The sequence below is a fragment of the Fulmarus glacialis genome, unplaced genomic scaffold, assembly GCF_000690835.1.
Source record: "Fulmarus glacialis isolate BGI_N327 unplaced genomic scaffold, ASM69083v1 scaffold13773, whole genome shotgun sequence".
Classification (NCBI taxonomy): Eukaryota; Metazoa; Chordata; class Aves; order Procellariiformes; family Procellariidae; genus Fulmarus; species Fulmarus glacialis.
Window position 1 is genome coordinate 41,242 of NW_009204953.1, and position 18,755 is coordinate 59,996.

The 18,755-nt window shown below is 37.6% G+C and overlaps 1 protein-coding gene across 1 annotated transcript in view; it reads left to right on the top strand.

Moving 5' to 3' along the window:
• ST6GALNAC3 (ST6 (alpha-N-acetyl-neuraminyl-2,3-beta-galactosyl-1,3)-N-acetylgalactosaminide alpha-2,6-sialyltransferase 3) overlaps positions 1-9,035 on the top strand; it is a gene marked incomplete at both ends in the record, with an annotated part of 44,539 nt that extends 35,504 nt beyond the window's left edge. Inside the window, one exon of the mRNA XM_009575199.1 lies at positions 8,626-9,035. Within this exon, the coding sequence (XP_009573494.1) occupies positions 8,626-9,035 (410 nt within the window). The remainder of the gene's footprint in view (positions 1-8,625) is intronic.
• Positions 9,036-18,755: the final 9,720 nt, after the last annotated feature.

Consider the following 18,755-nt stretch of genomic DNA (forward strand, 5'->3'; position numbering starts at 1 on the left):
ATTCCTAGATAATGGCCCATGATTAATGGTGAGTGCTGATAATAGGAGGTTATTAGAGAAAGCAAACTTGGAACAAATCTACTGTATACATTATATACTTTACCGCCATCTGTGGGTATTTATAATAAATACAAATTAAAGTCAGCGGTTACAGAGTAACCAATGTTTTGCATATGTGACAAAGAATTCCTTAGAAATAGTCTTATAGTAGGCATCTTCGTAGTGAAGAATTCTCATTAATTTTTTTGCACAGATACTTATTATTATTTGCAAAGAAAAACCAGCCTTTGTGGAGAGAGTCCTTTTGGCCTTGGTTGCTTTGAAGGACGTTGTTCTCAAGTCCACTCTGTAAGGAAGGATTTTGTGTTTTGTGTTACCTGTGTTCTGCTGCTATACACAGTATTGTATGTGAGAAATTGTTTTTGTCCTTTCATACTGTGATTCATTTGCTATTCAGTCCATGTGCTAACAGTACGTTCCCCCCTTTTATGTCTCCTTCAGTTGTAAGTGACGTTTTACTTCCTTGTGTTTTGTATTGTTTGCCGAGCAAATATGCCTGTATAATGAAGAAACAAATTCTATCTTCCTTATTGCTACATACAAAAAACAGAAAAGAAACGCGATACAAACAGAGAATTGCAGAAGATAAAGTAAACCTGAATATTATGATACTAATAACTTGCTGGATCAAGTGATGACGTTTTTTGCTGGTAACAAATATACTGTTGCAAATACAGTTTTGCAGCAGAGTGACAAAAGGGGTGCCATAGTTAAGAGCAGCTGATTGTATTTGGAGTTGTTTATGAAGTTTGATGGACAGTTTCTCATTTAAATTGTGTTTCTCCAGCAACTTTTGTGCACAAAATTCAAGAGTCATCACGTGCTAAGGAGGGCAAGTGAGCAATGTGGTGGATGTTAAGATAAATGACTTATTAGATTCAGCATTCAGCAAGCAGTATTTGGTTGGAAGAATTCCCACCTTTTGAACTGTTACAAAGCCATGATATTTGCAAATGAGTGATAGATGGAGTGTCACAAACATTCTGGTTATTTATGGTCATCAGCTAAACCACTGGGATGAAGTTAAGGGTACTCTAGAACTAATATCGTTTGTTTGGTTTCCCTTTTTGAGCAACTGGGAAATTAATTTTTTCATAGGCTGTTTTTCAGAGTGAATGTTATTTTAGTGCCTACCTTGTGAACTTGCTGTATAGGGTGTGCATGATGGAGTTTGCCTCCCTCCCATAACAATTAGGCATTCAATCCTCAACTGTGTTTGACATGAACATTTCCATATATGTTCTTGGGAATATTTGTAATGTTATCTTGATATTTTATATGCCAAAGTAGATTCTGCTTTTCTTTCCCCCCTCACCCCCTAGTTCAGAGGTGTTAATTAGTTGGATCTGGAACTGTAGACATCTGTATGTCTACAGATGTCAGGGTTTCTGGTTACCTACAAGCTGTAGTACTATATGCTGGAGTGAATGTATCTGTTTCCATCTGTTTTCTGCTTGGGCAGTTCCAGTTTAAAGGGAAAAAGCTATTCTCTCTGCCTAATGCTGAGTTATTTGATTGACATGTCTGATAAAGCTTTCTTTGCAACAGTTAGTTTATACCTTACCAAATATCTTCAGGTGTTTTGGTTCTTCTCTTTTGCTAGATTTCATTCCCAAACATCATGGTTTATCTTACTGGCCATATATCAGTATTTTACTTTTTCTCAAATCCTCTTTCCCCTTATATCTCTCTTTTAAACACTAGACTATATTCTACCTTTTCATAGTCTGTTTCAGTTCTTCTCTGATTTTTTTTCTGTCCTCTCTTCTCTTTTGGTGTCCTGCTTCCATTTTTTCCTTCCCCTTTTGTGACATATTCATTCATGTTAATAAGAGCACGTCCCTTCTGCCATCATACATTGGGAGAGGAGACTTTACCAACCACCTGAAACGCAAACTAAAATATGTCTTCAACTGACCAAGAGTGCATGTGCAGGACATGTCCTCACACATCCTTCAGGCAATGCCTTAGGACAAAACTTTCTTCACCTGCCACTGTCAGTGCTCAAAGTCCCACAGGGCTGTTGACCGTCAGTCCTCCAGTGCTCTGCCTCTGCTGGGTCTTTCTGTTGTACTTGAAACACTGAATCTGGCAGCTTCCTTCCTTCATCAACCCTCCATGTAGACACAGAACAATTTCTCTTGTTCTTTATTTACTCTCCGGCACCTTTCTATTTTTGAGTCTTTTTTACCAATACAGCTATCAGGAATCTTTCAATAGTTTATTATTCCAGAAGAAAATACTAGAGTAGGCTTATTTAAAAGGTGTCCGTTTCAATGAATTTTCAGCTGGAAATCAGGAAGAAAGGAAAAAATGAAAGGGACTGTTCTGTTAATGTGAACTACCATGTGTTTAAGCTTTTCATAATACAGAAAAATGTTCAATTGAAGGAGCATTTTAATTCCCTTTTAGAAAACTATTTAAATATGATTTTTAGAAAATAGAAAGTTAAAATATTTTTATCAAGCTGGACCTGTTTTTACTCAAATTTTATTTTATGGGATTATCAGCAGGGGTATTATTTTTGACTTTTCAATTTTTGCTTTATATTAGAGTAAAGGAGAATACATAAAAAGACCTGATTTTCTGTTTTCTTCTTTATAGGTCATATACTTGACTCTGTTGCTACTCAGAGTTTTCTCACATATATTTGAGGCGTTCATTTTTCAGCGCTCAGTATCATGAGATGTACTTGATTGTTGCCTTGTTTCAAAGCTGCCTATATTGTTCCCAATAGCAGCAGCAAATTCAACAACATTCTGGTGAGCATTTGCTCTGCTATATCTTGAAAGAGGTACGAGCTGGCATGGAATAACTGGAGCTGTCTTGAAAGTGAGAAAGATGACACTGCATCACTTTGCACTGTGGTTCATGTTCAGAAGATTTGGGTTTGCGGATATTTTTTTTCCTTTCCATGGGAAACAAAGCTAAAATGTTTCAAAAATACACTTGCCAAATGAAAGTTTAGATGGTGCTGGAGACTCTGGCATGCAAGTTTCAACCTCTGCCCAAAGTCTGAGCTTCCTTCCCTTTTCTCTCTCTTTACCACTGACCCTTTTAAGGAGATGTAACATGAGCTGCAAATCAAAGAATAGCAGTTCTGTAACAACTGGGTCAGTGTATATAGAAAGAATCCCAGTGATGGTTATTTATTCAGTCTCTTACTGCAAGATTAGTCCCATTATTTGGCTCCTATGCATTCCCTTCCAATTCATTCAATTTAAATAAAAACTTCCTGCTAGCACTTATGTACATACCAGTGATAGTCATCTAAATAAAATATCCCAGGCACTTCAGTCTCAGGAACAGTCTTATGAAGAGGTAGATCATATTCTATTTATTTGGAAATGGGTTGCATGTTGACATAGAGCTTATTTCAAAATAATGTCAAAATGTTAAAATCTTTATGAAATCTTAACATTAAATTTTATGAAGACAGAGATGTTTGCTGGGATGTGATGCTGGGGGCTAGGACCAAAATCAACTGCTGAAGGTTAAAAAAACACAACACTACCACAGGAGGGAAGGGGATACAACCAAAAACTCAGGGTAATCAGACCCGTGGTTTTTTATCTTTTTTATTTTTATTGCTTGATGTTAGTTATATAATGCGATTTATGTACAGTGCTTCTGAGTGCTGTATTAAATTGATAGCTCTTGCTGGGTGAACACACAAGTACTATCTTTCTTTTCTTTAAATGTGCTGAATTTTGTCTTAGAGAAGCCTGGCAAGTCTTTCCTCCCAGTCAGAGGTCTGAAGAAAGTGAGTAAGTGTATATAAAACCAGCTGAAAATCATCACTGAAACACAGGAAAAATTAAAATACGTTTTTTGCTTGTAAAGTAGAGAAAAGCAATAAAAACAATGCCAGACGGTTAATGCCTCTCTTGTACCTTTCATTTCAAAGACCTCAAAAGAACATCAAGAAGAATAAAGGCAAAATCTATTCCCTATTGGCATCATTATAAATGTTGTATCCTTTAAAACTCAAAAGACGTCCAAGAAGAGTAAAAGAATAAATGGCATTCAAATAAAGAAAGTCTCTCTGGAGCTTTGTTCAATCAGCTTTGTTAGAATTCACTCAAATAGGATGATTATAAGAAAAGATCTCATTTGTTTCAACATTAAAGGAGCAAATTAATATGTGGCAAGCTGCTAATAATTGCCTCATTATGTAGTGAATGGGCATTGCGTCCAATTTACAAAATTACAATCATATTGTTAAAGTAACAATTGGGAAATTTTAATCTGAATTTCCTATCTGTTGTGGGATTCACAGAGTGAAGCAGAGTTGGTGGTTGGAGTGAGCTCTACAGCGCACCACCAGCCTACAGTGCTAAGAAGTCGCAAGAGATATTCAGCTTTTCATTAGTGTAAATTACATCTGCATAGGTCCTGAGCTATATTTGGTCCAACTGAAGAGTGAATCTGGCAGTCTTTGCTAAGACGGGAGCTTGGCACGTGACTGGTCTATCAAGACAATTGTTTTGTTGGACTCCACTGACTTGTGCTGAAGTTTTGGTCAAGAGGTTGAGATCTGGTCTGAGATCATCCCCTCTTGGGACTTCAGCAGACCTACAGGTCCATGTCTGGAAAACTTGGTGATCCAGGATCTGTGCCATTGGGAAACCCACCCATACAAACAGTCCTGTAGCTGGAATTTCAGTCTCTTGGTGGAGATATTTGAAATGATGGGGGAGTTGTTTCAAATTGGAAAGTAGCCAATTTTCCAAATATCAAAATACTCTGTGGAAGAGAATCATGTTTTGTGACCTACTTCTAGTTAGATTTGCTTGTGACCTTTTCTAATTCTGGCTGGTTTTGTTATTTAATGATTTGACCTTTGATTCTGTGAAGCCACTTCAGTGCTAAATGCAAAGATTTAATAACTAGAACTGTTTGATAAGTGACCTTTATTACACAGCTATTTCTCTTTGCTAGAGAAACAGCACTGTTTTGCAAGTTCTAATTCACAGTTTTAATTATCTTTTCTATTGTCTGTAAGCTTGCACAGGAAATGGAAAGGTCAGACATTTCATTTTCTTTACTGATTAAAATATAAGTGCTCCTCAACAGTTACAATGTATCATTCAGGAAAAAGATGGGACAATTTGTCAGAATCCTGCCCAGCTGCTCTGCTGAGGACTTCTATATCCTTCTGGTCAGTGACAAAATGAATAATTTTTAGAAGCAATAATAGCCCCCATGGTGTGTAGAGGTGAAATATGTGCCTAAATACACGAAAAGAGAAGAAAAGGTGAATGGTTCTCGATGTTTTTTAATTTAGCTCATATATCTACAATGCAAGTGAATGAAGATCTTGTGAAAGAGATAGGTAAACCCTTAACTAACGTTCTCGGTCCAGAGAGCATAAACAGTAACAGCATAGGTTTCTGTATGGTCCTGCCAATCTGTATCAATCCCATTGCTGCTGGACCATCTCCACAGATGAGAGGGCAGCCTGGATTGCCTGCCAGAACCATTTTTTTGGTTTCTCTGATAAGGCTGCTGATGAGTTAGTGTTTAATTGCTGTCCTGGTGTTTGTGATGTGGACACCTGTAAACAGTTACTGTTAGCTGCAAAACAGATCACTAAGAAGGCACATTTTCTCTAATTCTCCAGTTTTCATCTCTCTGTATTCCAGTTTCTGTGTGCAAGAATTGTCTCTCTGCTTCTGTTCAACCTTAATACAAACAATACAGCAAGTTAAATGGAAAAGTGATTGTTTCTCATACAGGCCTGTCATGGGCAACCTTGCAGCCAAAAATTTGCTTATGGGAAAAGGGTGTGAGGGATGTAGGACCACAGAGTATGGGGTGAGGGGGGACAACAGTACATCACTCCAATTCCTCAAGGGTCATAGGGAGCTGTCAGCTGTGTCCTAGCTCAGTAGCAGAAGTAGCAGCCACAACTACCCAGGTGCTTCCCAATTCTTGCCCCTCAGGCACCCAAATCCTTGTGCCTGAATAGCTCCTGTGGGAGCGACCTGGCAGAGGAGCTACATTTGAGCAGCTTTTGAATCTTAAAGTGATGGGACAGCCATACCTGAGCTAGGGTATAATAACAAACAGGAATGTCATGTTAAATGAGGAAAATGAGAAAGCTGTTGTATGTGGATTACTGAAACTGCCCCTTTTGTCTGTGACACTTATAAACCAACACTGCAGGCTGCCAGCCTGTCTCCATATGGGGATTCAATGAATGAATATTGATTTCTCATATATTGAGGAAGACACGATGCAAAAAGATACTGAAGTCAGTGGATGATTCTGGAGTCAGTGGAATGTCTGTCATGGGTGTCAGTCAGTCTCCTAACTCACTCTGGGATCTCTGTGGGGAAACATGCATATTAGGACACGTAAAATTTCTCTACATTGTAAAAAATATTTATTCTGAGATAGGGCTGGGAGGGGTTAAGCCTCTGCTTCTGTTGAAGCAGAGCAGATTATATGTTGACCTAGTGCAGGCATTTGATATTATGAAAGTGCTTTATAAATTGGAACAAGATAAATGAATCACAACAAAAGAGCTAGAAAACCGGGGGACACAATTGCAGGAGTGAGTGTACTCAGTTTATTCGAGCAGAACAGTTACACTCAGTGAATAGAAAATGTGCAATGCATTTCTAACAAAGGTCAGAAAATCAAACAATCCCAAATTTAAGAGAGCAGCTCCATTTTAATGGAGAAGGAAGAATATTGTGGAAAACAAAAACAAAAACAAACACTGAGGTTGAGGCAAATTTAAATGGGACCAGATTCTTGACCAAATTGGCTTTTCCTAGCTAGCAGTTTCATATTCAGCATTTGTTAGTTTGAAAGCTATAAATTAATCTACCGGGACTTTAACAATTCACTTCATGTGAGGATGTGAGTTATGCTTAAGGATTTGTTTAGGTCACCCAGCCATGTCCTCATAATGTATCTTAGAGAGGATTTCTGTAACTAAGCAGTAAACAGAAGGACTGATGTGTTCAGCTGCATCTCCTGGGATTTCATCCCTGCTGTCAGACAGCTAGGCAGGACAGCTCTCTAAAACTACAACAACTATAAAAAAATACATGGTGTTCTGTAACAGAAACATTGCCAATGCTTTTGCATGCAGTCAGGCATCTTTAATTCCTGATGAAATGAGGAAAGAGCATTTTCATGAACTGCTCACATAGAGAAATAAAACCAATCACAACAGAGAAATCAAACCTTTGCAGTTGTGAGATTTATTGCAGAAGTCTTGCAGGATGCACCTTGGTTCTGTACAATATTTGTCACCCAAAGTTGAGATATTTTAGCTGTTATAATTTGGCTCTCTTCCAATGTTTATCTCTTGTCCTTATATTATGCATCATTATTAAAGAAATTTGATGTTTTGTCAGCCACCATGTCCTAAGGTTATAGTGGTCAAATGTAGCCAGGATATTCATTACCTAAATGAAGTGTGATTTTGAAGGGAAATAACCACAAGTCTGGCCAGAAAAGCACCTAGCATCCTGTCAGGCTAAATGTCTGAAGAACATGAAGGGAATTATTCCTAACAAATATTAAACTGAAGTCACTGGCTCCCAATTTGGAGCATGACAGAAAATCAAGTCTGTGACCATAAAAAAATTGTAGATGATCCATGTCCTGGACCATCTTCTGTAGGTTTTTTTGATGGACCTAGTTTTCTTTTGATTTAGATTTCTAACCAAACTTTTCATACAATCCAACTTAAATGCAGGGCATTTCCTTTTAGTCTGTTGGTACAAAAGAGCCAAAAGGCATTTACTATTTATACTCTGAAAAACAGAACATCAGATAGGTCCCTATATCTCTGTTAGACAGATAACTGTTCCTATTTTCAATTCATACTGGAGAAATAATACCTTAGAACGTGCTCAGGAAATACTGCCTTTGACTTCAGTTTGCCCAGGATTAAGTTCCTAGATCATATGTCACCAGTCTGTCTGCCTTTCATTTTGCACGGGTCATAACCATTCTCTGGAGAGAACAATGTATTCCTCTGTCTACATCTCCTTTTCAGCTGCAGGATTTTCATGCTACCAGATTGCTTTTTAGAGTTACATCTTATGTTTGACTTCTATCACAAATTTGGGAACTATTCATTCAGATACATAAACACAGTCAGTGTATAGTTTAATTTCAGCATTACTTTTTCTGTACTTTTTTCCTATGGCTGACAACACCTTGTTAAAAGAGAAAAAGGCATTGATCTAAATATTGTTTTCTGCTGCTTCTTTCCTTCATTGTTTTCTAGTGGAAAAAGTAACATTTAGAGGAAAAAAAGGAATGATTATTTTTCTAGTTGACTTTGCAAGGTGGAGAACAAAGGAAAATATTGGAACTGCCACCTGCCACCTATTTCACTAAGAAGGATTGCAGTCAGAGCTTTGTAGTGGTGGGGTTTTCTACCACCTCTACCACATGGTAGTTGGGTAGTTAGTTTTTTTTAAAGAGAAGCATTGCTCTCAATTTGTTGGACTGTGCCTGTCTTTCTTTTAACCAAATTTTCAGTCTTCATGTTTTACGGAGAAAGAATTGCCAATATTTTTGTTTTCTTTCTTCCAGCCTCTACAACTTGACTGTGACCTCTGTGCCATTGTTTCAAACTCGGGACAGATGGCTGGCCAGAAAGTGGGAACCGAGATAGACAAGTCCTCCTGCATATGGAGGATGAACAATGCTCCCACAAAGGGCTATGAGGAGGACGTTGGGAAGAGGACAACCGTAAGAGTGGTCTCACACACAAGCGTGCCTCTCCTACTCAAGAATCCTGAGTACTTTTTCAAAGAAACCAACAACACTGTTTACGTGATCTGGGGGCCTTTTCGAAACATGAGGAAGGATGGAAATGGCATTGTGTACAACATGCTGAAGAAAACTGTTGACAGCTACCCAACTGCCAAAATCTATGTGACAACAGAAAAGCGCATGAGTTACTGTGATGCTGTATTTAAGAAGGAGACAGGAAAAGACCGGTAAGTCCTAACTGTGAAGAACAATTATAATGTTTGACAAAAGATACAGGAGAGAAGTCTATGCCGGATGCCAGCTACTAAATGAGTCCCCAGATATTTTTTTAATGGATTGTTATATGGTTTTGACTGTTATAAACACTTGATGAGGCAGCAGCTAGGCCCCATTTACCCCACCTACGCTACCTTCTGTTCTCTCCATTTCTGTTGGCTTGGGTCCCAAAAATATTGGATGTCTTCCTGAAACATTTTCAAAGCTGTGTGTTGTTTTCAGCTCAATTTACTATTGATTAAATTGACATTTTATTTGAAGAGGATAATCCTACACAAACAATATTTCCAAATGCACAACCTCAGGATAACTCTGGATGTTGTATTTTCTTCTCTGTTGAGATTCACTGTAGCTTTTCTTCAAACACAAGCCTCAGGGTTATGCATTATTTCTATTTCTTGGTGAAAATGAATTATCAGTGATACTGTAATAGACTTAGGTTTTTACCAGAATTATGCTGAAATTCTATTTTCCATGCCTGAGAATGTGTGTTTATGCTACTCAAGTTGGGGGCTGTAAGGAGATGAAAGTGTGAAGGCCACTGTTTTGGCTAGCATGTTCAGAGCAGAAATTGGATTTGTGGAAGTAAGACCACAAATTACAGGATTTTGTAACTGAGCTGCAAAAATTCTGATCATCTGTGTTTTGGCATGGAAGAACACCCGTCACACATACTCACTGGAGCTAACTAGGAAGGAGTTTCCAGATCACTGCTGTGCCTTACTATTAATTTTTGAATTTGCGCATCATGAATTTGCAGTTGTGAAGGACTGTAGCTATTCTGACCAAATTAAAAATACAGATATTCACAAACAGTTTAACTTAGTCCAAACTTTTGACTTAGCTTTTGAAGTAGAAGAGCTTGTTCTCTCAAACTTCCTCGATTCACTTTGTTATTAAACTGTCAAAACTTGGTTAGAGTTGATTTTTCCTTTTTTAAAACTATTGAAACATAGGGACGAACTTGCCCCTCAGCTTGTTCACTATGTGCACATGTTGCTGCTGCAATTCTGGAGTCGGAGGGAGCTCCTATATGTCATAAAGGTGTCAAGGTTGTCATGGCTTCTTTAGTTTAACTGAACAAGCTGATGAACAGAGGCTAATAGAGAAAATACACAAGATCCGTTCTTCAAAAATGCCCTCTAATAATCCAAGTCATCCGGTTTACATATTAATTGAGCTAAATATGATCATGGGTACATTATTGCATTGCTAAACATAAATTTGTTTATATTTCTGACTTTTTCATGTTAACAGTCATTCAGGTCACAGTGACTTTACAATACTTTACCAAAATCCTTACTGTGAAACCAGACCTTCGTATATCCTATCAAAAAATCTCATCATCCAAAGTCAAAATATCCTCATCTCCAGCATAATCCATTCCTCTTCAACAAATTAACACATCTCAAGGTTTTATTATTACACAATTAACACTACAATTGCTTCTTTGCATGTCAAAGGCAGATTGAACTTCTGTTCTCCCAGTGCTTATGAACAAAGTTCTTAAGCAGCCTGATGGCAAAGTGACCCAATTTCTTTCTCCTTAATCCATTACAACAACTAAAAGTTTCACATTGCGAACAAATTGTAAAGAGCCTGCAAATTGTAAAGAGCCTGCCTCATCACCCGCATCACATTGTGTTTGTGCATGCCTCCCTTTAACACTGTGAATAAAAACCCCACGCTTCTCACAGTGGCAATCTGATAACATCCTTGTATCTACTGCAACTTTCATTTTTAGTCCTACTTTTCCACATTAAATACTAAGTGGTGTTTTTAACATCATTTAGTGCACTTGTCACCCAGAAACAAGGGAAACAATTGATGTGTCGCCAGCCAACACCTTCTGTATCACAAGAAAACATCCTGCAGTTCCCTACTAATCAGGGGACCTCAGTTTGGAAACTGTTTCATTATCTGTAACATCTTCAATTCACAGCACCGTCTGCTGTTTCTAGGGAGGGTCTGTAAGAGGTATATGGCATTTGTGGCAGCAGTAAAGGGAGAGCACAAGAGATTTGTGGGTGATGAAAATAGTTTTGCGCATTGTGCCAGACTATTATGATGCTGAGACAGACTCAGGTTTCTGAGCCAAATATTCCTTCAGTTCCTCAGAGAAACATCAACTCTCGCTTGCAATATTAGATTGAACAGAGGTCTGTTTCAACATGTTCCCAGAAAAAATTCTGGAAGGAAACCAAGTTCAACTCGTATTTTAAAATGTACTGAGTGGATTGTAACCACATCTATTTTAGTTTAATCCTAAAATACTGTCCTTATGTGTACAGTGTATGCTACTAGTGCATAGTAAGACTGCAACAGATTTCTAGTCTGTCAAGCCTTTAATGAGCTTTCTATTTCTACTCTTTGATGTAACATCTTTTTAGGTAATTAGCGGGGCTTTTCAGTAGTTTCATCCTAGTGGTGCTCAAGTTTTAAAGGATGAGAAGCAGCTAACAGATATGTGCTGCAGTCACTTCTCTACTGCAGAAAAGCCCTAGTCCTGCACCACTGACGTGGGAGCTTCATCCCTGACTTCACTGAGTGCAGGTTCAAAACCCACAGCTTTGGTATTGAGAAATGGTTTATTATTAGTTCATGGAAGAAACAAGAATTGCCTCTAAATAATGTCCAACAAACCAGTTAGTTTATTTCACAATGAAGCATTTTTTAATTCTACAACAGTACAAAATACCCTCTGGTATGGGCTATCCATGCTGGAGAATTAACCTTGCATGCGGTGTTATCAATCTGGGGGGACATATGTTCTTTCTGAGAGTCTTCATTAGTGAAGCATTTGAGTTCAAGGCAGTGAACGCTCATTCACTTTGAATAATTGTTGTGCATAAATAATATTCATTACCAGACATTCACAATTTTTCATTAATGCATTTTACTTGGTACTTCCCTAGAGGGAGCATAAAACTGGCAGCTTCTTCCAGTACTTCACTAATGTTTTGGTATATTATATATATTGAGTCAAGTGAAAGGATTTGAAGAAACATTAGGTAATTACTAAATGTGGCATCTTTGTATGTATCTGAATGCAGGTAAGTGGTTCTAAAGCCATCTATATCTTTGCCATACATTAGAAATATAATGCAATATGATATAACAACATTTAACTGGTAATAACAGAGAAAACTGTAGTCTTCGTTAAAGCAGCAGAGCTAATTCTGGTCTGATAAAGTGCACTGAACAGCCCTAAATAGGTTTTAATTAGCTGGCACCAAAGCTGCACCACCCTTAGGGAGCGTATAATGAAAAGTAGCAGCAAATAGATCAATGCTACTGGATGTTATTGCCTTAGGTGAAGGTGGTGAGGAAGAAGGGAGTGTCTTTTAAGGATCATTTAGAAAACAGTCTGTGTTAAAAGTCACTTTCAGAAAGCAATGGTAAAATAAATCTGTGCTAATATCAGTGAAACAGTCTAATGTCATCCAGACTGCAGACTCCATTTGTGTTTATACTACAAACATCTCAGACTAACCACTCAACACAGTACATCCAAGTAGTGCCTCTGATGGCACAGCTCCACGTCCCCTCTCGGGGCTGACGGTGTGATCAGACCGCTCCTGTCCCACTGCATGTAGAGGACATTGAGCCCCAGCAAACAGCCAGTAATGCATGTGCTGATACCGTGTAAAGCACAGCTTAACTTGGTGTTTCTAGTCACACTTCTTATAAATAACTACTGAAAAGAGCCTGCGGAGCTTTGCTGAGGAGATGCATTCTGAGCTCCTAAAATTCCCATTAAGAAACATGAGATAATGTTCTGAAACCCAGCCAGTTTGGTAGACAATTGACTTTCCACACACACTGTCTTAACTCTGACAACACCCATCCGATACCCAAACAATTCAGTTCAGTTCAACACACATTTTATTGAGATTATTAGCTATACAAGCATGTCTACAGGAGGCAGGTTCACTGAGCCTCGTTTGCAGTCAGTTAACTGTTTCTGAAGGATTTTTGTTAATATCTTGGACAATTCCAAAGAAACTAAATTGCTTTTGTGCTTCTCTTCCAGAAGTTCTTAGTTTCCTCTGTTTGTGCCAGATGGTGCTATGTGTTAGGTTGTGAGAAAGCTGTTTTATCATTCAAGGCAGAAAGTTGGATCATTCTGATCACTGACTTCTGCATCAAGATTCAAAATTTGAGGGTGTGCTCAACCTGCTATTTTACTCAGTTCTGCTCACTAATTATTTATTACTTTGGTGATACACGAGATCTGTATTATATCTCTGTCATTTGGAGCTAGCAAATTATATTCATCTAAAGTTCGGATTGACACTGTTAAGACACCTGCAGTCATCACAGCTTCACCTCAGCTAATATGTGGGTTTTGATGAAGCTGTAGTCTAGTAAAAATGTCATTGAAATGGATAAATGAAATTACATTCTCTGAGGCTCAAGTAGCTGCAACTTCTATTGTTTGGTGATATTCTCTGTGAATTGAGGTAGTAAAGCTGTCAGTGGCCAGAACATCAGAGTTTTATGCCATATTTCCGATTGTTGGCTTGAATGAAATATTATAGTAATGCTATTTCCACTTTTGCACTTTCTCACGTATATGTGTTAGTTTCTGTATCAAGGCCAGTGTTAGGTAATATTTGCAGAAAGCAGTTTTTCTTTTGGAAGTTGTGAACATCGACACTGAATCTGGCTCAGAGAGTTAGATTTTGGGACTTGGGAAGTATTTCCTGTCAGTGCTTTATATTAACATGCTTTTACAAAAAAAATAAATTCTGGAAGATGAGTAAAAGTTCATTTCATTTTGAAAGGAAAATGAGCAGCATTAGGGAATATCAGCATCTTTAAATTACAGAACTCTTGGAAGAAAATGATGGAAAAACTAATTCAGATTGACAGAGGAAATGTATAATGCCTGTTGAAACATTTTTAAGGACAAAAATGAATTGTACTTTACATTTTTATACAGTCTTTATCATGATGATATAGTGTCTGCTGTTGCACCAATAAAGTCAGCAAAAAGTTCTCAACTGCGTGTGAGCATCACAGCAAACCCCAAAATATATGTTTGATATAGTCACCATTTTTCAAGTGCTTGATGGTGGATCTTTCTTGAACCATTGCTTGGCACTTCCATTCTTTCTTTTTATAAAGTAATTCCTTCAAAAAATGCTAATGGATTTGTCCATCTTAATTCATAGAGGGTTTAAATAGTTTAATTGTCAGCTAAGACTGCTTTATTACCTGAAAAAACATGGGTCTAAAGCATTAAACCTTAATGAAATGAATAGATTTTTCATTGTAAAACATTTAAAACCTCAACATCTATTGCTATTTGTAGTCAGTCACTGGATGGCTAACAACTGTTTTGTTTATTCACTCTTTCATTCCCTGGTAAAACACCAGTTATTCCTGAGTATCCTAGATTTTTTCCCTGCAGCCCGTTAGTAACTGCATTTATACTTCTTTATGAAGATTTTCCTAATTAAGATGAACATTTTTCTTTATTAGGCAAATGGAACTCAATAGAAGTAGTCCGTTTTTTATTAACATGCCAGTAAATGCTGTACAAAGCATCGGCACTTTTGTTAAGAAACACAGCTCCTACTACATTACACTAATTACATAGTAAGTGAAACTTTATTAAAAAATATCAATATTAGCTAATATTTTGTGATAAAACTGTGGCTGCATATAGATTGGTGTGGGCTCAGAGACCTATTGATTCTGTGGTGGTTGCTGACTTTAGCCATGGAGTTATTTCTTTCTACCTAATAATTTAAGTCAAGAAATATATAACCAGGCTCTACTTTATCTTTGTGCGTTTTCACATGTTCTTTGAATTAATCTAACATCTATTGCTTTTAATTTATCACATCTTCTTTAAGTGCCACTGAATCTGTTTTCTGTTCCTGACAAGCCGGATGTCAAATCGTTATACAGTGTTTGGTATTGTCCTAATTACATGCATACCTTTTCCATCCTGTCCTTGAAATATTCTGCAGCTTTTATGGTCAAGAGAGTATTGCTGATATCTCTCATGAGCAACACTGGGATTGCACATGTAAATGAGATTCTACCTCGACTTTTCTCGCATCCCGTGAACATACACCTTTTGAAAGGATTAGGCAAGTCAGTAATCCATATGCTAGCAATCCTGGTAGCGTTGTGGATCACAGTGGTTCCACTTCTGCTGCTGGCGGTGAAGGTATTTTATGGTTGCAAAGGCAGAAGACTTGGAGGGAAAAATTAGCAGAGGCATAGATTTTGAACGAAGCCTTTGGTGTTCATAGAAGCTTCACTGGATCATCTTCCATAGTGCAACGTTTTTGATTTTTCAGATCACAGTGTTTAAAATAGACCTTGATTTTCCTAAAGAAGCTTAAAATTTTAAAGGAACAGAACTAATTTTAAAAAAATCAAGAAATTAATCTATTTTTTTAACTCAACCTTGCTGCCAGCTGAAACAGTTGTCTTTAAAAACACAGCGTGATTACCCTTGAAGTCTATAATCACCAGTTGTCACACAGCAATACTTTTCTAAGATATATTAAATAGGTTAGAAAATAAATGCAATGTTGCTATTCCTTTAGTATGATACCTGTTGGTTACTGATAACTGTGGGTTTTCTAATAGAAGCTCCCTAAAGTGCACTGAGCTGTATTTACAGTGTTTAGCAAAAGTCAACATACTACAATCAAACTGCATGAGATGCGCTGGGAGATTTTGTGTTGTAGAGCTGCTGCTCAAGTGAGGATAGCAACTTTAGGAGGTAGGGAATAAAACACTACAGTGATTTGTTGCTTCAGATAGAGAAGAGTTTCTGTACATCTGTCCACCTGCTAGCTAGTAAAACTTACTAGAAAAGACTTTTATAAGAAAAGGTGTATGAGAACTGATTTCAAATATCTTACTGCTTTGAACAAGTAGGCAACACAGCAAAGGAAAAACTGTTTAAAAGTAGAAGCAGTTTAGCCTGAACTGATGTTGGAGTACTTTACCTTAAAATGTAGAAAGATTAGTAAACAAATACTGCACTGAAAATTTAATTGGTAAGAAATCAAACCTGTGTGAGACCTCATACACATAGGTGGGAGGAAAACTGGGAGAAAATGGTGAAATTTTGTGTCTCATTAAATTAATTTAGAACTCAGTGTTAACAAGGCGCTTGTTTATGCACATCTTCAATGTGTATTTTTACCCATATAAAAACAAAACAGATGTTCTACACTGGTTTATTTGTATGTCTGTTTTCATGTACCTCATATAAAGAATTCAGGCTGCAATTTCAGAACAGTGAAACTGTACAGATACATATGTGCACACATGGATTTATAGGGCATGTCTTTGAAGGTAACTCAGGATTCACAGCCATGTTTCTTGGAGAACTTGATGTGCTATTGGGATATGCTACAACCTGCATTTAGAAAACAATCGCTGACTACATCCTATACAGTTCCTGTGATACTCAAATTCTCTGAGCCTTTAACAGCGAGGCAGCTATGCATTTGAAGAGTAACATGCACAAGAGCAGCATGTACAATTTTTCTCAGGCATTCACATCTTCAGCAGGTTTTGGAAGCTATAACAGTTTGGAAAAACAACTACAACTGTGGGGATTTATTATGAATCTTGAGAAGTGTCCTCAAATAGTTTGTCTGACATCTTGGATATTGATCAGCATGCAGCTTAGTTTGGGTGTGAAGGGGAATACTTTTTGATTGTTCAAAGATTCAGCCATTCTATTTTCAAGATTTTGTAAGCAATTCTTGTCTGTAGTAGCATTCGGTACAGTTGGGACCGTGTACCAGAGACACCACTCATCTCAGAACCTGAGCAACCCTGTCCAGTATATTAGTATTCAGTAAACATGCAACTGCAATAGAAGAAAAGGTTTCTAAATGCCCATATTTGTTCTTTGCAAGTTTGCTGTTACTATCCTATTCTGGTCTTTGGAGACTTCTTTTTCTTTGTTTTTATTTTTTAAAGTCAGTCATCCCAGCAAGCATATCCTCTCTGCTGTAGTCATACTGGTTACAGAAAGGAGGCATGAACTCCCTGTCTAATAACATTCTCTATATGACTCATTAAAACTTCCAAAGCACGGGATTTGCTGCAAAACTTTAAAAATTGCTGCAGATGATGTCACTAGTATAGAATAGGACACAGAGAAAGGAAAGAAAGTGATAGCAGATGAAATCCTAAGAAACAATCAGCATGCTTTTATCTTAACAATAAAAACAAAGATAAATGTCAGAAATATGTGCTCTGTGTTCAGTTTACTCTCCGTATGTTGTTTCAGAGTTTTCCTTGAAGTACATTCATTAGAGATGCTAGTGCTCCTGTCTCTGAAGAGCGGCCCAAACATTTTCTGTGAGGGCATTTCCGAAAATATTGCAGATATCACTTAAGCCTCAAAATGCCTTTGTGAGGCAAGGAATATTTATCCCCTTTTTACAACTTGACTTCCCTGAGAAAAGGACAGTGGGGGAAAGCAGGAGATATTGCTGTGCAGAAATTCATGCCCATAGGGCTTTTTGAATGTTGTATGCTTACCTTGAAGGCATTTCAGTCTCTTACAGTGCTAATTTTGGGTTGGAATGGTCTGGAACTGCAAAATGGAACCAATTTCTGCTGCTCTATACCCTGTTAGGGAAAAAAAATAATCTGAAGAGTATTTGCAAAGCAGTATTCCTCTAAAAGAAGAATTTTAGTTTCAATTTGTTCAAGTATTATTTGTTTGCCTATCCTGTGTCCATTCATCTTAGCACTGTGTCCACACCTTCCTCCCGTCCATTAAGAAATGTGACTAGCGTTTGTCATGGTAGCTTTTTCTTTTTTCAAGGGAGAATTGTGTCTTTGCTGGACAGGTTGGTGTTTTTTTTTTCTCTCTCTCTTCGTGCTGCTCTGATTTTATATTAGTGATGACTCTGTTGAAATATGTTTTGTATTTGGAATAGAAGAAAGCAGTGGTCCTTAACTCCTCCAGGCTTATTTCACGGTCTTAAATTGCCTTTACCTTCTCTTCCAAGAAAGCCTGGTGTTCAACAGAGTTGGATTTCAGCTCCACTGTACAGATCCTGCCAGGGACTCCCAGCTGCAGTGGCATCCTAGAGCCTTCTCACTCCTAGAGGTATTTTGGGTCTTACTCATGGAGTGCCTTGCGGATATGAAATTTCATTTAACATTATATAGGATATCCTCAGGATATCCTCAAGATTTATGTACTGTTTAGACCTGTCTAAGCACCAGTGGCTTCCTCCCAGGCTACACTGCTTTGCTTGATTAGGAGAAAGGCAATGAATAGATGAGTAACTAAGGCCAGTTCATTGTACGTCAGTGGGAAATAGAGTATTTCAGGCAATATTTCTGGATATCATTTAGGATGGTACTCAGGGATGATATACTAAGGGAGAGCTTATTCCAGTTTAATTTCCAAGCTTTTAATTATGGATCACTTAAAAGTTTTCCTCTGTTTTTGAAGTAATAACCACTGGTTTCATATGTATTTGACCAGTTTCAGGATAGCATTGGCAAGAGCATCTCCACGTTTCCCTTAAACTTCTTCTGTCTGTGTACCAGGACTGAGACTGGCATATAATACAAATATTTTCTTCGTTATTACTTTACATTTTTCCCTGAGGCTATCATATTGATTTCAAAACCATGGTCATCATTATACTAAAATAGTGGCA